This window comes from Chenopodium quinoa, unplaced genomic scaffold (genome assembly GCF_001683475.1).
Source record: "Chenopodium quinoa cultivar QQ74 unplaced genomic scaffold, ASM168347v1, whole genome shotgun sequence".
Taxonomy (NCBI): Eukaryota; Viridiplantae; Streptophyta; class Magnoliopsida; order Caryophyllales; family Amaranthaceae; genus Chenopodium; species Chenopodium quinoa.
The window spans coordinates 1,984,203-2,005,345 of NW_018744693.1; the positions used below are offsets into that span (position 1 = coordinate 1,984,203).

The 21,143-nt window shown below is 38.0% G+C and overlaps 1 protein-coding gene across 1 annotated transcript; it reads right to left on the reverse strand.

Annotated features, from left to right (window-relative positions):
- Positions 1–11,338: 11,338 nt before the first annotated feature.
- Positions 11,339–13,182, reverse strand: LOC110702534. Its single transcript, XM_021880254.1, has one exon. It carries the CDS (start codon positions 12,510–12,512, stop codon positions 11,505–11,507), a length of 1,008 nt encoding a protein of 335 aa, XP_021735946.1. The 5' UTR covers positions 12,513–13,182; the 3' UTR covers positions 11,339–11,504.
- Between the last annotated feature and the right edge of the window lie 7,961 nt (positions 13,183–21,143).

The window sequence follows — 21,143 nt, forward strand, 5'->3', positions numbered from 1 at the left end:
CAAGTAATGGGTTGAAACAGATCAGATCATAAACTTATTGGGTTATGGGATATAAACGACTCAATCATAATGGGTTAGCGGTGACGGTTTGGTCTCAACAGGTTTTGGGTCTTAAACAGTTCGGTCTTAACAAGTTACGAGTTGGAAATGGTTCGGTCATAATGGGTTACGGGTTATTAATGGTTCAGTCACAACAGGTTACGGATTGGACCGATTCAGGTTTATTGGATTTTAACCAGGTTTATAAATGGGTCGGATTCAAATGTAATTGGTTCGGCCGGGTTGTTTTCAGTTTCGGGTTGTAATGTTTTGGCTTGATACAGGTCAGGTTAGTAAAGGTTCACACAAATTCGGTTCATTTCAGTTTCAGGTTAGAAAAAATTGGGTCTGATTGGTTTTCGGTTTTCAAAAAACGGGTTTTTAACTGTTTAGTTCCTTTTTGGATCGGTTCGAGACCATCGAGTTTAACGGTTTGGTCAGAAACTGGCAGCTCTATACCAGGAAACTAAATGCTGGACGTTGCCAGTGTTATATCACCTTAATTATCACTAGTCGACTAGTCTTTGATGAATAGATCAAATACATAACAAATGAAAGTGTAATTCTTGCGTTATTAAAGTATAGTATTACATTATTTATTAAACCGGCCTAATCATTTGATTTACAAATCCAATTTGTAACCCATGGCAAAATATTTTAAAGCATTTAACAACGTGAACACAACTATAGGATGTTACTCATCCAAAATAATTCTTTCAAAACCCTTATATAAACGGTTAACACATTCTTACTTTATCATAAAATTAAACTCATAGTTATCCATCTATATAATTTCTCTTCTCTTCTTAAGCACAACATTTTGATTACCTTTTTTAATTTGACTGGTTTGCCTTGATGTTTCTTTAATTTGTGTGTCTGATGTCTCATTCTTCAGTTTGGTTTTGTATACAGAAAAGGTGAGTCATGTGTAGGTAAGGTGTCTAAACTTTGAAGTTATTTTCCTTTATAATAAAGGGTCATTTCCTTTTCTTGCTTGTTATCCAATAAAATCACATGTTAGAGGTTATTGGAAGGACATTATGTACTCTTGGTATCAAAATAGAGTGTTAAACAGGCTTGGGCGTCACTTGTTAAGAATGTCAACTTTATAAGTTTATGTATGTGTGTCAGTGTGTGTGTACACAGGTGTGTATTATACTTTAGAAAAAAAGAATTACTTTGTACTCGCACTTAAATGGAAAAAATTATTCCCAAATATTTAAAGGGACATAATTAGAACGTAATTATTTATCACAACTTGCGACTTTTAGCATTTTCGTTTATGGCTCTGGGCAATGCCAAACATGTTGCACGTGTCCAAGATTACAATAATTTAATAAAATAATTAAAAGACTAAGACCTGTTCAATTCACCTTACAAAAAATAATATTTAATAAATTAATTTCAGTTCAATAAAATTAATTTTAATTCAGTAAAAATAATTCATTTTAGTAAAATTAATTTCAGTTCAATTAGTAAAAATCAGTAAGGCCCTGTTTGATTCACCTTAATTTTGCTGAACTGAAATTATTTTTACTGAACTGAACTTATTTTTACTGAACTGAACTTAATATTACTGAACTGAAATTAAGTTTACTGAACTTAAATTATTTTTACTGAACTTAAATTATTTTTACTGATTTTCTATTATAATTCTTCTTTAAGAAAACTGAATTTTACTGAACTGAAATTATTTTTACTGACTGAAATTAATTTTACTGAACTGAACTTATTTTTACTTAACTGAAATTATTTTTACTTAATATTATTTTTTTAAGGTGAAAAGAACAGGGCCTAAATAAACTTAAAGAGTCAAAATAATTTCAATTCACCAAAAATAATTTCAATTTAGTTGAATTAATATCAGTTCAGTAAAAATAATTTAAGTTTAACAAAAATAATTTCAGTTCAATAAAAATAAGATGAAGTAAACGGGACCTAAAAGAAAAATATAATTTATATATAATCATTGTAGACTCATAGTAATACAAAATAATAACTAATCATAATATCATCAGAGTATAAACAAGTCAATCAAGTCGTCGTAGTCTATGGAAGATTATTGAAAGCATCTAACAACATGAGCACCACATACTCTTAGAAAATTACGTTAACAATTTTCAATCCTTTTTATTTGCCGGACAAATCCTCTATAAATACATACAATGTTGGTTGTTTTAATTCAACCTACAATTTTATCAATATACCATTTATTGGTTTCCTAGAATTTATTTTCAAAAATCCAAAATTTCTCATCTAGTAGCTCTAACACCAATATGGCCCAACAACAACAACAACTCAAAAAGTCTTTGGTGATCATGGCAATGGCAATGCTAGTGATGGCCTTGGCTGTCTCGGCTTCTCGACGCCTCGAAGAGCAACTGCCTGTGTCTCCTGTAACAGTGGACCAGGATGCAGGGGTTGCTAGGGCACATGGTACATCCAAAGCCCCAATGAACGGTTGCCTGAATGTCAAGGCCGTGGGCGTCAACCCTTGTGGCAACCTCACTTCTCCGGCACAGGTTGCAACCCCAGCTACCCCACCCCCTCCTCCTCCATCAGCCGAGACTGGATACTGATGATCAAACATGCATCAATAATCTATTGCTAGCTGCATGCATGTTGCTGCATGCATACGTACTGCAGCTTATATATCATCTTCATTTGTTTCTTCACATCGTTAGTTAATTATTACTTCGTATTCTATAATTTACTTTTTTTACAATTATATTTTGTTCAGTGGGACTAAGTATTTGTCCAAGTGAGCAATTTTGTAACAATCCCTCAAATAGTCTGAGTTGCACTAATTGGACAAAGTGTACCATTTTTTTGGTCTGTATCCTTATTTACTATAAGTATTAAGTTTACGTACAAGAGTTGTGTTATGAGGTTTATTATCAAGATTATTATTACATTAAATAAATTTATAGACGAGATTCATGTTGATTAATTTGCTGTATTATCTTTTAATGCTTCCAATTTTGGATTATTCTGGGATAATTTGAAGTTTGGGGAGTTGTTTACTTTCATCAATTCGAAACTGGTCAACAAAAGTCAATGACATATTATATCAGATCACTTGACACGTGTCTAGTCTTGCCTGGTCAAAAAAATAATTAAAAAAAAAACAAAAAACCAGAAAACCCAGCAAGCCTCTATCCTCTTCTCCCACCGGCTCACCCTAACCTCCAGCACCACTTCCAAGCCCGCTACCCTCCCTCCTTGGCGGACTGCCACCCCTGGCGCCGTCGGTTTCCCCCTCCCTAAAACTCTTTCCCATTTCCCCCACGAAACCATCTATCTCTCCCATTTCCAAAAACCCCAAACCGCCATCCTAGCCAACTCGCCACTGCCTAGCTTACTCACCACTTCCTAGCCAACTTCCAACAACTTGCCACCAATTGCTCCTAGGTGGAGGATAGGTGAGGGCGAGGTTTCCGTTTAGGTGGTTTCGGTGGGGATGTGGTTTCAAAGGATGGGAAGGGGTTTATGGTTTACCGGTGTGGGGGAGAAAAGGGTAGTGGCGGCCGGCCGGCGTCGGGCATTAAAGTTGGATGGTCGGCATCAGGCGTCAAGGGTTAGGGTGGCTGGATCTTATGGAATTGAAATGGGGTTTGGTTGGTGTGAGAACCGTGACAGGGTTTTTTTTTTTTTTTTTTGTAATTTTAATTTTTTAAATTTAATTTTTTTTAAACAATTAACTTGCAACACGTATCATTGAAAAATTAAAAAATAAAAAAATTAACCCATTCAATCGGTCACCGGTAATTGGAATTGAAGAAAGTAAACAGTCCCCAAGTTCGGATTATTTTAGAATAATTCAAAGTTGAGATTATTAAAAAAAAATACAGCAATGTTGAGATTTTTCCTATTTAAAACTTCTTTCTTTAATAGCAATACAAAACTGAAGGGAAAAAAAAAAGTTAAAAATAATACTTCGTATCTTAAGTAAATTGGAAAAGCGTTAGTTTCCATAAGGAAACATTATTAAAGTATAAGGAAACATTATTAAAGTACTCTCTTACACGATTTGATTAATCGTTTAAGGTTTTTTTTTTTTTTTTTTTTTTTTTGTGAAAAACTATCTTATACATACTAGATATTATTGAAAACTACTTTATAAAAAAAATGTTGTAAGAAACTACGAGTACCTTATAAATAAAACATTAAGGCTAGTTGGTTATTAGGAGCTTTTTGAAGAAAAAAAAAAATGCCTTTTAAAGCAAAAAAGAACTTTTTGACCATTTTAAAATTAAAATCTCTTGAGGGTGTTTAGTTAATAGCTTTTTGGACCCAAAAACTATTTTTCAAAGAGCTCATATTAGAAGCTTTATTTTTAAAAGAGCTGCTAGGGCATTTTTGATAGTTTTGTATTCTAAAGCAGTTGATAAAAAACAATTATTTACCAAACACTTTTATAAAAATAGTTAATTACACTCAACTAGGCAAAACTACTAATGCAAATAGCTAACAGCTGGTTAAAACAGTTCACCACTTACATGCAAACGCTAATTGTCAGACATAGCCTAAATGTTGTAAGTTACTCCCTCCGTTTTTAAATACTTGCTCTATTTTCTCTATGCGCGGAGTTTTAAGAGAAATTTGAAAAAGTAATAAAATATGGAGGTAGTAGGGTAGGTAGAAGAATAAAAAAAAATTGTAAAAAGCAAAAGTAGTGGAAAGAATTGAGGAATTCTTGGACTTAATTGTTAGACTAACAGCACACATTGGTATTTCATATGATACCAACAACAAATCATATCTATACTAACAAAATATTTTTACGTTCATTGGAATCATTGAATAAGGTGGTTGGTATCATGGTGATACTATGTAAAGTATAATGAAATACAACATGTGTTATGATATTATTTTATTCAAGTGCGGTAAAAGTGAATGGACGATTATGCTCTTGTTAGAGTCGTTTATAACTCTAACAGTTAGAGTCAATAATTCCTCGAAAGAATTGGAGGAGAGATAAATTAATTAAATATTGTAAAAGATTTTCAAATAAGGAAATAGAACAAGATTTAAAAACGGCCTGAAAAAAAAAGTGAAACAAGTATTTAAAAAAGGATGAAGTATTAACCATGTGAAATTTAACAATGAAAGATAAGGGGAATATGGGGTTATAATGGGGCATTTGGGTAACTGGGAAACTTATCCCCGCTCAGTTTGCCAATAGCCCTTTTTCTAGCCTAGTTTCCCAATAACCCTCTTATAAGCCCACAAAATTACAAAACAATCGATTGAATGCGAAAAACAATTGATAAAATAATTGTTTTTTATCGACTGCTTTAGAATACAAAACCATCAAAAAAGCCCTAGCAGCTCTTTTAAAAATAAAGCTTCTCATGCCATATACGATTTCAAGTTAATTACTACCTCTGGTCCAAATTACTTGCAACTTTGGAATATTTTATATCTTACAAATAATACCCCAAATTTGCGAGTAATTTGGACCAGAGGTAGTATATTTCAAGCTAATTATACTTTTTACCTCAAGTGGTCAAGCTAGTAGCTAGAAACTTTTGAAAATTGCAAGCAAGTCCCTAACTACAACCATTGGAGTTGCTATAAGGGCACTATTGCAAAACTTGAAAAAATAGTCGGTAAACCTATTAGAGACCGTTAAATAGTTAGTTTCAATCAATTATCCTAGTATACAAAAAGTCAATGTTAGAAAGGTCAAACTTTTGGAAAGTGGCAATACGGACCTTTTTACAACATCTTATGCTTTGTAAAGTAGTTTTTCACAAAATTCGATTTTTACTAGGTAGTTTTTCACAAAATTAATTTTTATACAGTAAGATAGTTTATCACAAAATCAATTTTTATACAGTAAGATAGTTTCTCACAAAAACCAATTTTTATAAGGTAGTATCCAACAAAGTTTCCTTAAATAATTTGTAGCAACCATAAGCAGAGGCTTACTAATAAATTAATAATGCCTAAAGCTAGCAAAAATAATAACGTAATATTATACTACAGTACATAAGGGCCAAAAGGCCCAAAATATCATCCTCATTCACAGAGACAGGAGTCAAAGCTTGCAATGCCAACTTGCGAAGGTAACAAGGTCGATCTGATACATAATTGTGCTAACCATTTTCATTTTGGGTTTGATCACTTTAATTAAATCATCTATATACATCTAAAAAACAAAGTTCGACGTTAATAGCCTTAATTAAACATAAACTACTAAATACTTATCCATAAATCCATTATAGTCTTATGATAATAATATAATACTCCTTTAAAAAACAGATAATATATATGCAATTAAGTGCTGGCTCTTAATCATCCCAAGCCCGTCTTACAAATTAATTAAGATAGAATATGGAAATGAAATGAAAGTGGAATTCACGTTTTATCTGAAAAATATATAGTGAAAATTATTTGAGAATCAAATCCAACTCGTAATCCATGATAAACTTATTTAAAGGATCAACAGCCTAACCACTAATTTCAGATGTTAACCTTTTTTTTTTTTAATTTCGAAAGATTGTTTAACTACCGTTTTGAGTCTTCAGATCATATGATAATTATTTAGATGAAAGATGAAAGGAGGTACTCATTTTATTGAGTTGATGATCGAGCCCTTAACTCAATTGTTGTGATTATAATTGGATTGTTCTTAGATATAAGTTGAATAATCTGATAATACTTATGTTTAGTTGAGTTACCTTTGAGTCTCTAGAGTACTGACCATGATAAACTATGTAATTAAAATCCTTGATTAATCATAAATTACATAATACATATAACTAAGCTAACATGGTTTATACGTTTGTTGTATGAATGTGTAAAAGGATCATTAACATAACATAAATACAGTACAGCTGAGACCAAAACATCAAGATTGGAGTATCCTTGATGTGAATATGGTAATGTATGCTTTAATTAATGTTACATTATTTGCAATTTATGTCAAAAATGAATGCTAGCTACACTTATTTGCATCAAATGTTTCTTTTCCTTTTAGATTGTTAGTATGGTTGTATGAGTTGATTTTGTAGGCTTCATTAACTGTAGGTAGTAAAATTGGAACTACTAAAAAAATATATACAAAGACGTTTTTGTAGTATAATTAAGGGTATGTTCACATTTACTGAACTGAACTGAACTGATTGGAACTGAACTGAACCTGATTGGAGCTTAACTGAGCTGAGCTGAAATGAATATTTTATGAGAGAGGGAAATTAGGAGCTGAACTGAACTGAACTGATTAGAGCTGAATTGAACTGAACTGTACTGAAATTAAGTAAATGTAAACAGGCCCTAAGAGCGTTTATGTTATAAAAATGGGTATAAATGTATATAATTGCAAATCGCAAAATTTAATTTAGAAAGGAAAAAAAATAAAACAAGTTTAGGAATTAAATATTTCGTACATATAATACGGAGTAGCAAAGTTAAATTAAAGTAGCGAACCAATGCAATGTCTGGGCCATACACTAGTTGTCTTTGAAATTGTGTCCCCGTATATTGAGAACCTAGAGACTTTTAACTTATTACAACTCTGTATCTAATTGGAACTTACATTAACTACATCTAGGAAATTGGTACTCTCTGCGTGTTTTACTAAGTATTATACTTTGACCAAACATGCATGTCAAAACACAACTTTGACCATTAATATATTTAATTATATGTTAGTAAATCATAGGCAAATTTATATCATAAAAGTATACATTATAATAAGGAAAAATGGAATATAAAAATCCAACCTTTGGCCGGTCTGACAATAAAAATCCAACCTTTAAGTAATCTCAGAAAAATCTAACCTTTGCCCCCCACCTTCTCCAACATATCCATTACCTGTTGACGACCGTTTTTGTAAGTTATGTGCCACGTGACAGTCGTTAATTGGTCAATAATTTTTTTAATTATTAAAAAAAACAAAAAAAAACCACCAGCCACCTCCCCCCAGCCCCCGCACCACCCCAACCACCTCCCCCACTCCCCTACAATTTCCCTCCACCCCAACCAGCCCCACCAACGGGGTCGCCGGATTCCGGCGATCTCCCCCCACCCCCACCCCTTGCCGCAACCTCCCCAACCACCAAAACCCCCTACGATATAAACCCTAACCACCACACCAAACACCCTATTCGACCCTCCCAAACCTCCCGACCCCTCCCCGAACCTCCCCACCCGCCCGCCGACCACTTACCGACAACCCCTGACCCCTTTCCACTCCTCCCCTCCCCACCCTAAACCCGACCCCGGTTTTCTAATACCCCTGCCCGTTTTTGGGGTTGTGGGTTTGATTTCGGGGTTCTGGGTTCTGGGTTTGAGTTCGGGGTTGTGGGTTTTGGGTTGTGGGTTTGAGTTTGGGTTGTGGGTTTTGGGGTTCCGGGTTTAATTTGAGTTGGGGTTGTGAGTTGTAGTGGTGGGTGGTGGGTGGTATTAGGTGGTGGTGTTTGGTGGTTTCGTGGTGCTAGATGGTGGTGTTGGGTGGTTTCGTGGTGATAGGTGGTGGTGGTGATAGGCTGATGATGATAGGTGGTGGTGTTGTTGGGTGGTTTCGTGGTGCTAAGGTGGTGGCAGAAGTGGTGGTGGTGTAGAGAGGAGAGAGAAAGAAGAGGAGTGAGAAGGATATTAAAAAAAAAAACGTTTTAATCGGTTTAACAAGTTAAAGGTCAAATGGACCTGTCAAAGAAGGTGGGGTGCAAAGGTTGGATTTTTTTGAGATTAATGGAAGGTTGGATTTTATTGTCAGACCGGCCAAAGGTTGGATTTTTAAATTCCATTTTTTCTTATAATAATCCAACAATGTAAGAATTTAGATATAGGGTATAGGTTTGGCGGGTCTATGGTAGGGTGTGAGCGCCTGAGCGCTGCGACTATGTTGTCTATGTAACTATGTAAGCATTGGATATGAATCATATGAACCCTGTCAAGCTGTCTTATTTGATCCAACACCTTATAGAACCAAATCCCGAGTCATAAGATCTAAATATCAAGTCACTCGATCATATCCTTATAATTCCTCCGTTTTTTTTAGTTGACACGTTTCTTTAGTCACGTTTGACAATGCACAATTTCAACCATATATATCTTTAATTAGCGATAAGAAAAAATTATGAAAAATTGATATTTTGAAAATATTTATCGTGACAAATCTAACAAGCTAAGATTTCACATGACTATATTTTTCATTACGTATAAAGCACAAAATACGATCAAATAGGAGTGTATGAATTGTGTTAAAGTCAAAACGTGTTAAAAAAAAAACGGAGGTAGTATTAGAGAGTATGATCTAACAAGGTCTAGGTATAAGCCAAAAAAAACAGGAGGTAGTATTAGAGAGTATGATCTAACAAGGTCTAGGTATAAGCCTTGATTAGACCCACTAGCATCCCTGACAGATATATGTTAAATTCAATTGAATCTATTGCAAATTCCAATATACTTCGTATATACTAATTAATAAGATACAGATCAACTGAAAAGTGGAATTCACGTATTATCATTATAGTATTAGAAAAAGACTAATCATCATATTATATTACTCTGTATATTACAAACAAATTAAAGTCGTAGTCCATGGAAAATTATTGAAATCATCTAACAACCTGAGGACTAATCTTAGAAAATGATGTTAATAATGTTCAATCCTTTTTATTTGCTGCTTATAAATACACTTAACCTTGGTTATATCTTATATTAAAATTCAACCTACAATTTCATCTATCAAAGTAAAGCTCTAAACTTAGCTTCTTTCTATTCCTAGAATATTATTTAAAAGTTCCCATTTTTCTTTACTCAACACCACCGTACCATAATGGCAAAGTCTTTGGTCCTCATGGCAATGGCAATGCTTGTTATGGCGTTGGCTGTCTCAGCCTCGTCCCGACGCCTCCTCCAATTGTCTCCTGTAACAGTGGACCAGGATGCAGGGGTTGCTAGGGCACATGGTACATCCAAAGCCCCAATGAACGGTTGCCTGAATGTCAAAGCGGCGGGTGTCAACCCTTGTGGCAACCTAACAGCTCCCGCAATCGGGGGCGGTCCGGCACAGGTTGCAACCCCAGCTACCCCACCCCCTCCTCCTCCTCCAGCAGCCGAGACTGGATACTGATCATATCATTCTATTGCTAGCTCACTAGCTCCCATGCATGTTGCTGTATGCATGCATGATGCATCATTTTCTTTTGCTTCTTTTTATACTGTTATTATTACTCATTAATTTACTCTTTATTATTTTATTTTATTTTTTGTAACTTTTTTTTTTTTACAGCAATTACTTATTTGTATGTCCATATGTCCAAGGGAGGATTCGTTAAGCAATCCCTCAAATTAAATGATTTGAGTTGGACTAGATGGCTAATGAATCCCATTTTGGTTTTGTTTGTATTCTTATTTATAAGTTAACAAGAGGTGTGTGTGATTTTGATGAGGCTTTTACTTTTTTAATTCTTATATTAAAAAAAATTATATATGAGTACTTCGTTCTAATCTGTGATTCAAGTTTTAATTCCGTTATTTTATTTTACAAGGAATTAAGAGGGGTATCCGCGTATGATATTAATTTAATATTTTAACTACCTCATTTTATTTGTCTAATTTGACCAAAAACGTCCACAAAAAATAATCAAACATTGCTAGTAAATAAGATTAAAGGACCCTAAAAAAAATAAAATAAAAAATAAATAAAAATAAAAAATAAGGAGTAGCAATTGAAATAGAACTATGGGACGGAAAGCAATTAATCAAGAGTCCTCTATACTACCCAAAACCCACCTAGGCACCTATCACACATGGGCTGGTCATTTAGACAATGATAATCCTTTGGCCCATATAAATTTCACAATTTACTCGTCAAAGTGATTGATAACGGATAAATTAAGACATAAACATGCAGCCCTGTCTTAACAGACAACCGTTATCATATAAATTCAACTTTAGGCGTTTGAGCTTATGGCCTTATGCTCGAACAATAAAACCTGTTAAAGATAGTTTATTCTAATGGCAATTTGTTTAATCCGATTTTTACCTCCTAGGACAGTAGGACTCACTTCAGAAGATCCAATGGACGGAGGCAAATTAGCTTAAATAAGGTCCATTAAACACACTTCAATTTGAGATTTTGGCAGTTACTCGTTATAAAATTTATCTATTTTATTTTAGTACGTATAATTTTCTAACAAAATAAACTATTTGAATCCATTAAAATTTATAATTTTTAACTGCGTTCGCTAAATACTCTTTCTAAATTCGCCATTAAGTTCAAGAAAGTACTTGAATTAATTTAAATTTTATAGATTTTTTTTTTTTTTTATATGTGCTAATATGTAAATTCTAATGAAGGTGTAATAAATGAGACAATCATATCATACTATAAACAATATTTTCTTCATATTTTTCAATCTTACAAAACTAAAACTTAACTTATAAACTACACTTAATTATGAAAAGAATTGATTCATCAACAAGACTAATTTTAATTTGATCAAAATTCAAAAGTATGGCGGTCTATAATCATGTTCAATTATAGGCACAGTTCTAGTTGGAGGAGCAGTAGGAGCCCTAACATGTCCAACCATGCTAACTTGCAATGCTTCCTCTTCATAAGCCCTTCTTACCATTTCTTCCAATTTTGACCTCTTCTTCGCCTTCACAAGCATAGCAATCAATAACAACCCCAACAAGAATGCACCCAATGCCGCCCCAACTGAGCTCCCTAGCGCGATTTTCCATCTACTTATCCCCTTCGTGTACTCCACCGGAGGAGACGGCCGAGTCACCTCGATAACCAATCCAATATGCCCTTGTCTTTTGGCTTCACAAACATGAGGTGACACCATACTTGTTAGTGTCACCTTACCTTTGCCTTCAAAATTAGCACAATATGGCATTATACCCTTGATACTCCTCGAATCGATTCGACTCACATTGGTGAAATCTACCTTGATTGGATCTTTATCAGCAATAATTCGAAGCTCAAATGGGTCGGGTCGACTAACATTTTGATAATCATCACCACCATTATAAGCTAATAAGCCTATAATTGGTGTAACAAGTTGATACCCTTGTAAATTGTAATTATCATAGTACATGTTAGACAAATTTAATCCTAGTTCTTGTATAATTAATATAACTCTCTCAACACAAGGAGTAATCTGAACTCCTTTGCGTAAGTAAAACTCTTTAACTCGAGCACCATACCTTCTTAGGCTACCACATCGAAACCTTGCTGTATCAACCTTAATGCCGGAGAGATTTGATGGTAATTGTACATTGCTCACCACTCCTGTTTGGAAGTTGTTCTTGTCGAATAACCCGACCGTGTAGTCTCGAACAACAAGATCAAGGATGCGAGGAGATCGAATGTTAATGACTGTTTTACCCTCCGTCATTGTTAATCTCTCTATATTTGATGATGGTGATGATGCTAATGACAAAGGTGGCAATGCCAATGATATAAGAGGAAGAAACACAAAAAACAGGGGAAAAACAGAGTCCATATGTGTGTTAAGAGGGAATAACAAGGGGTTATTAAAGGGTGATTAACAAAATTGATTATGATTTCGAAGCGGTTTTCGCATCGAAAGGAGTGTTGTTAATGAAAGGTAGCAGCCTTTTTGGGAAAAAATCAGGGGAAATGAGGAAGAGTATATGAGAGAATGAGAGGGAAAGGTTATAGAAGAACAGAGTAGAAACAGGGGAAGAAAGAAAAAGAAAAGGGGAAAGTAAAGTAGATGTTTGTTTTTCCATGGCATAGAAATTAATTGAGATAGAATAAACATTTGGTTGGGCCATGATAAAAAAAAACTTTATGTCAAAAGATTTACCTCCTCTTATAGGGTATGTGAGAGTGGCAAACGATTATGGGAGCATTAAGAGCTTTTTGCAGGTTTTTGTAGGTTTTCTTTTTAAGCCATGGGTTGTATAGATGATTTATTTTATAAAGTGACTAGTTTAGGATTGGTCACTATCTAGTGGATTTAATTGTTTTTCTTATATGGGAAAAAGGGGTATATAGGGTCCAAGGATAGAAATGTATTTCAATATATTGTATTGATATAATGGAACTGTTTTCGGCAAAAAATGAGCTAACCGGGCCTTGGAGGGGTGTCTGAGAACCTCGAATTTGGGCCTTGAATGGACCTGCAAAATGTACTCATATAAATACCCCTCAAAGGCCATAAGGTAAAAAGAGGGTCACTCTTATCATCTAAGATGACCATACTCCTCCACTCTCTCCCCTAAACTCCTCTCAAAATATGCACTGTTTGGCAACTAACTTGGGCGTCGGAGGCTCCGCCCCGGGTTCAACCCCCGGGGCTCGGGGTTCATTTTGCAGGTCCATTCAAGGCCCAAATTCGAGGTTCTCAGACACCCCTCCAAGGCCCGGTTAGCTCATTTTTTGCCGAAACAGGAACTAAACAATAATTTCTTGTCATATAATGTGGACAATGAATTGAAGGTAAGTCCAAGTGAATTGAGCTTGAATAGAATATGGAAAATGGGTCACTTGGAGTGAAATTAGTTCATGATTATTAGATACATGTTATTTTGATTGAATATAATCATGTGTGGACATAATACGCTAAACAATGGTTTCTTGTCACAATATATGGACAATGAAATGAAGGTAAGTGATTGAGCTTGAGTAGAACATGACAAATGGGTTGATTGGACTGAGTTTAGTTTGCATGATTCAAACTGTTCTTTTGATGGTCATTTATGTTAGTCATTTTTAAGTTCAATGCACCTCATCAGATACTCAAGTTTATTGATAATAATTAACAACGCCGTATATTATTCAAAATTTTGTATTAGGTCATTTCAAATCTATTTCAAGTCTTGTCAAAAATTGTGCATGTACTATTTGAATTTAATGCATGTTTATTTCAACATAATTTGACATATCTCATACAAAACAGTTCAGGTAAAGAAAAATAAACTTATAGAGCTAACTTCAAACAAATCAGTTCAATCAAATTAAGTCAAATAAAATAAAGTTTTAGATTGTGTAAGGATCATAGCCAAATATGAGCAACTTTTTTTAATTGCATTTCTTTGTATTAATTCCTTCTTTGTCTTTTAAAATAATAAGCCATTCAATAATCAAATAACTTATGAATCCATAATTTAATGTCCTGTAAAGTTTAATGTACCACAACTACCTATCATATTTATGGTTGTAAAAAAAAAAAAAAAAAAAAAAACCCTTAAACAATGATCTCCAATTTAATTTCTTGAACTTTTGACAGAATGTACATTGCTGATCATGGATCTTAAAAAGCACTTCTAGTGTTGATCACGGTTTTTAATTTTAATCATTTTTTAAAATCAAAAGTGGTGATCATAGTTAAGACTTATAGCAATGTCAAAGTATATAATTAAGCTAGTTGATCAAGTTAATAATTATAATGGGGTGTTTACTCTATGACCACTGAAATTTAAAAACTAATTAGATTGAGTAAAAATGGATCAAAAAAGGAGAAAATATTGACTATTGTGGTGGAAAAGGTGAAAAGTAAGGTGACAAAAGAAGCAAAGGAATGATTTGGAGCATGAGAGTGATGATGATCATTCATATGATAAAAGGCTAATAAAAAAGGAGACTGGGGCGTGCTAAGAAGTACTTATCATGGGATAGGAGAGAGAAAAAAATTAGCAATGCATATGCAAGTTTCTACCTTTAGGGCTCAACTAGTTGATCATTGTGTTGGTGTTATGTCTCCTTAATATAACCTCTTTTGGGGGGTGTGGTATCATCCTGTACATTTGTACTATGTTGTTCTAGGCTTTACGCTCTCGTGTCAATGTTCTCGTGAACTCGTGGTCTATAACCCACATATCAAAGTTTTCATGGACTCGTGGTTGGTATTGAATAGAAATCATGCAACTTAAATTCATTAAAGATAAGTGTTATGAGGTGAAACTCAATACTCATGATCAAAACTTGTTAAAAATTACATGAGTTCGAATCTTTATGTTGTTATACACAAAAGTAGTAATAATTTTGTAATGCATTGGACACAAAAAATTATAGTGCAGAATTGAAATTAACTAATGTAAAATTAAATCAAACTCATGTTTAGCCGGCCATGTTTGAGTTTGGCTTAGTTTTTATTCATGGTTAGCCCTACCCTTACTACATTATACTTTATTAAATGTCTTTACAAACATGCTCTTCCAATAAAAATTAAATAAGTTATACAAATTATGTAAGACGAATTCCTTTTTTTTTTACAGAAAAAAAAATAATAATAATTCCAAGGAAAAAAAAACTACGGTTGCTATATTTGTCAATAAAAATACTTAATGGATCATAATTTCTGAATGTCAACTATAAAACTACTAATTAGAGTTTGAAGTATAAAGAGCATGTTGTCCCAAAAGATATGACAACACCAAACAAAAGAGATTGTCGGTGAGAAGATTGACTTCATTCAAAAAAGAAATAGAAATCAACTCCAAACGCCATAAAGAATGAAACTTTGATGAAACCGCTTTTGGTGTATTTGAAAGACAGTTGATCCATAATGATGCATGAGCTTGGCAATTAAAAGTGTAGCTAGGCATGCATGCTTTATCCTCTGTGAATTTAACAATTTTACAAATAACAAGGGTGTCCAAATAGTGAAGTTGAGGATTGAGGGATAAAAAACGTGTGTAGGCCTGTAGGGTATGAATCCATGGGGTTTGTTTTCAAAATTTAGTGTAACTTGATTCCCTCTATGATTTTTCCATCAAAATATTCTCCGACCTTTAAGAATTTAAAGGAACATCAATATCAAATGTTTGGGTCCAATTTAGTCCAATTGGGCCTAGGCATTAAATGATCCAATTAAAAGCCCAAGGTCAAGGTTCATCTCTCCAATTGTGCTAAAGTCAAAGATCAGTCCTCAAGGCAAGCCAATTGGGCTAAGGCCCAACTTCTCCATATATGCAAAGGTATAAAAGCCATCAATATTACATTTGTACATTCATTCAAGCAAAGCCTCAAGCAATTAATTCTTTTGCATAGTGTTCTCTTTCTACACACTGTACTGACTTTAGCATCAGAGGGGTCTTCCTCGTCAACACCCCCGAGGCTAGTTTACGTGTGTTTACTGTGCAGGAAACCTTCGGCCCAACATCACTTGGACCGAATCCAGTCTTCTCCACTTCATCGGACCTTCGACAAGGTCCCATTGTTTTCACCCGAAACAATTTGGCGTCGTCTGTGGGGAGGACTTTCAAAAATCTTTAAGCCAAATTTCTAACCAAGATCATCTTGCAATTATCTTAGTAGCAATGGCTAAGAACCGCAAGAGCAAAGGCCTCCGTCAAGGAGCAGGCGAAAAGCCTAAAACCCCTACACCATCACCCTCGCCGGACCGGAACTCTCCCAAGGGTGCCAGCTCGGGGGGAGGATCATACAGGGAGGATTCCCTTTCTCCCGTAATTCATAACTCTCATCATAGGCCGAGTCACTCTCGGTCTAGCAGGGGTGAGTCCGATCATAGGACACATTCAGTGCCCCAAAGCCAACCATCGACTGTGCGCTCTCATTCCCATACTCGGCCGAGGACCCCTTTGACGGGGCCCAGCTCGGAGGAGGTGGCAAGAGCGCTGGCAGTGCTCATGGAGGCAATGAGGGCACAAAATATGCCACCACCTCGTGATCGAACTCCTCCGCATACCCGGCATCAACGGAGGAAGCTAGACCATGATGGTGGGAAGCTTCCTTCCTTCCGGGAACTGGAAGAGTGGGAAGAGGATACCTGGAAAACTGAAAAAGACAGGAAAAAGAACCCTCAATTTTTCAAAGGATCCTCAACCTCCCGACCAGAAACGCATAAGAGCAGCAACTCAGCTTCTCGGCCAGAATCTACTCACCGAGAACAACCTGAGACTGTTCGCCGAAGCGTCATCGACCGACTCGGCGGCAAGGAACCGAGCGTGCATAGTCGCCTCTCGTTCCCTGCGGCCGAGGCCCAGACTTCCCAGCCAGGGACGAAAACCACTCCTACCTCTCTAAGAGGGCGGAGCGCGGTCCCTTCGGCCAGGAACAAGGGCAAGGCCGTTATGCTACCCGCCAGTTCGCCATTCGAGCAATGGATACTGGAAGAGCACGTGCCCACGGTTAAAATACCGTCGCACATCACATATGACGGGACCTCGGATCCGAAGGACCACGTGGCCTCGTATGAGACTCATATGCATCTTTGCCCCAGATCCGAAGCGACTTGGTGCAAATATTTCCCAACCACTCTCAAGGGGGTCGCGCAAGCGTGGATCTCTAAGGGAGTAAAGCAAGGCTCCATAACAGGGTGGGATGATCTGTCCTCCAAATTTAGGAGCAAGTTTTCCACGGCAAACCGCCGAGAGAAGACTACTGCAGAACTCATGAGTCTGCAACAGGGGGAAACCGAAAGCCTCCGAGACTATCTGACCCGTTTCAGTAACGAGTCATCCAGCGTCTCTCAGCTGGACCAGGGGCTAGCCGTTTTTGCAATGCAGAATGGCCTTCAGCCCGGGAAGTTCCTAGACTTCATCGTCATGCATACCCCGCAGACCTTGGAGGAAGCTCTGAATGCCTAGGATAAGTTCATCCGAGCCGAAGAATGGAACAAAGCGAAAACCCAACCTCAATTCGGGGGAGGGAAACAAAAACAAATACCCTTGTCTGAAGGCCAAGGCCATAAGGCAAAGGGAAAGTCAAAGGCCTCGGAGCAATCTTCGGACAGCGACCCAAAGAAGGAAAAATCTGCCTCATACACAGGCAGATACGAGTCCTACACTCCGCTCTCTCTTCCACGCGCCAAAATTTACAGCGTGACGAAGGAGGAGCAGAGTTACCGAAAGCCAAGACCACTCCCAGAGTGGTATCAGCGAAAAAATAAAAATCAGTGGTGCGAGTTCCACGAATCTTCGGGACACAACACTGAGGAGTGTATCCAACTGAAGGACCAGATAGAGGACATGGTCCGAAAGGGATACTTGAAAAAATACATCGCGGATCACAGCGAGAAAAAAGAGTCCGAGAAGTCAGCAAAGGACTCTCAGTAAGACCTCGACTTCCCCCGGAAGAACAGTAAAAAGCCAGAGGGGAAATTCTCTCCGATCAATGTTATCTCGGGAGGAATATGCTCTCGGAGGGAGCACAAGCGACACCTTAGGGCTTTGACTCACCAGGTGAACAACGCTGACATTCAGTCTCCCCAATCGTCGGTGCCGAACATGACGTTCACAGCCGCCGATTGCCGGGGGGTAACGTTCCCTCACGAGGATCCGTTGGTGATCATCGCCACGGTGGCCAACCACGACGTCAGTAAGGTCCTTGTTGACGGTGGCAGCGGAGCAAACATTCTGTTCCGAAAGGCCTACAATCAAATCAAGCTGAAGCCCAAGCACCTTACGCCGGTACCCTACCCGGTATTCGGGTTCAACGGGGCTTCAACTTATCCAGATGGGAAGGTGACACTTCCTATCACCATCGGCTGCGATGAGGCAGCTAGGAACGTCATGATTGAATTTTTGGTCATTGACGCTCCTTCAGTGTACAACGCGATTTTGGGGAGACCCATAATTCATGAGATCCAAGGGGTCGTCTCAACTTATCATCAGCTGATGATTTACGTCTCAGACGCTGGCTTCCCCGAAAGGATACAGGGCAACCAAAAGGACGCCAGAAGGTGCAACTACCTCAAGCCATCCAGTAGTCGCCCAGATGACGACAAGGATGAGGAGGAGAAAGAAAAAGAAAGAGAGCCAAGCACAAAAAAGCCGAAAGGCCTAAGTGCTTCGGCCCAAGGATCTGTACCCAGAGATAAAGGGCCCGAAAGGGAAAAGGCTAGCTCTTCAGCTGAACAGCAAGACTCAGAGAGCCAGCCGAAGAACAAAAAGACTAGGACACCTGCTGACATAGGCAGCAGGCCAGATTCTGAAGAGTCCAGTCCATCAGCAATGGACATGGACCAACAGACTGAAACAGTTGAGTTGGCCGAAGGAGACGTTGAGAAATGTGTAACAATCGGGATGGACCTTGATCCGAACACCCGTTGTGAACTTATTCAGCTCCTTCGGGACAACAGAGATGTGTTTGCTTTCTCGGCAGCTGATATGCCCGGGATAAGTCCAGACCTCATCTTCCATAAGCTTAATGTTGACCCAACGTGTCGACCAATTAAGCAAAAGAAGCGGAATTACTCTGCTAATAAGAACCGAGACATCGCAGCCGAGGTCAAAAAATTGCTGGAGGCAGGCTTCATCGAGCCTTGCCAATATCCAGAATGGCTGGAAAATGTGGTGATGGTTCAGAAGGCCAATGGTACCTGGAGGATGTGCGTTGACTTCACGGACCTAAATAAGGCTTGTCTGAAGGATTTCTATCCCTTGCCGAGGATCGATCAGCTAGTCGATTCGACAAGTGGCCATGCCTTGCTTAGTTTCATGGACGCATTCTCGGGGTATCATCAGATCTTCATGCACCCCGACGATCGAGCAAAGACGGCATTCGTCACGAACGCTGGGGTGTACAATTACAAAATGATGCCCTTCGGATTGAAAAATGCGGGGGCAACCTATCAAAGGCTGGTGGATCAAGTTTTCGCCGATCAAAAGGGCCGTAACATGGAAGTCTATGTCGACGATTCGATCGTCAAAAGCAAAAAATCTGAGGACCATGTTAAGGACCTGGCTGAAACTTTCGCCACCTTAAGAAAGCATCAAATGAAGCTGAATCCGAAGAAGTGTGTCTTCGGCGTGAAGTCAGGGAAATTCCTTGGGTTCATAGTCAGCAAGAGGGGGATTGATGCCAATCCCTCCAAAGTCAAAGCAGCGCTTGACCTTCCTGAGCCGAAAACAAAGCGGGATGTTCAGCGGCTCACCGGAAGAATGGCAGCCCTCTCGAGGTTCATTTCCAGAGCTTCGGATAAGGGGTTACCTTTCTTCAAAGCCCTGAAACTCCCGAAAACAAAAGAGCTCGTTTGGGAGGAAGAGCAAAAAGACGCCTTTAAACAGCTTCGGGAGCATCTAGCTCAACTCCCAACGCTGGCTAGCCCAGCAGAAGGAGAAACTTTGTACCTGTATGTGGCTGTTAGCCCAGCCACCATCAGTGCAGTACTGCTGAAGGAAGAAAGCAAAAGTCAGCAACCGATCTACTTTGTCAGTCATACACTGACGGATGCCGAGACTCGCTACCCTCTACTCGAGAAAGTCGCTTTCGCGGTAGTAGTAGCTGCTCGGAAGCTGAGGCCCTATTTTGATTGCCATCAGATAGTGGTCTTAACTGATCAGCCGTTGGAAAAAGTTCTCGGCAAGGTTGAAAAATCTGGTAGGCTAGTCAAGTGGGCTTTTGAGCTCACCGAATTCAGCATCAGCTACCGTCCGAGGGCTGCCATTAAGGCTCAAGCTCTAGCGGATTTCTTAGCCGAATGCTCATACCAAGAAGCGCTAGACAATGAAGTCTGGACCGTGTTTACGGATGGATCTTCCACCGAAAACGGTTCGGGGGCAGGAGTAGTGATAACTTCTCCCGAAGGCAAATCCTTCGAGTATGCACTAAAATTTTCTTTTAAGGCCTCGAACAACAAAGTCGAATATGAGGCAGCAATCGGCGGCCTAGAATTGTGCATCTCCCTGGAAGTCGATCATGTCTGCCTGAAAACAGACTCTCAGCTAGTTGCATATCAGATTAGCGGCAGCTACGAGGCCAAAGAGCCCTCCATGATAGCTTATCTTGCCAAGACCAAATCAGTCATTGCAAAGCTGAAAACTTTTGAGGTTCAGCTGATCCCAAGGGGTCAGAATACTCAAGCCGATGCACTCTCCTAACTTGCCAGTTCAACTCTTACCGAGCTGAACAGATCTGTATATGTAGAAGTGCGTCGAGAGAGAAGTGTCGACGAAGCACCTGAAGTGTGCTGCACTGACCTAGAGCCTAGTTGGATGGACCCCATCCTAGCTTTCAAACTTCGGGGAGAAACTCCCGAAGATAAAGCTTTGGCATCCAAGATGAAGAGAACCAGCTGAAGGTTCATTGTCTTCAGGGGGGAACTTCTGAAAAAATCCTTCTCAGCCCCATTGCTAAAATGCGTGGGACCAACAGATGCAGATTATATCCTACGGGAGATTCACCTCGGCATCTGTGGGAACCA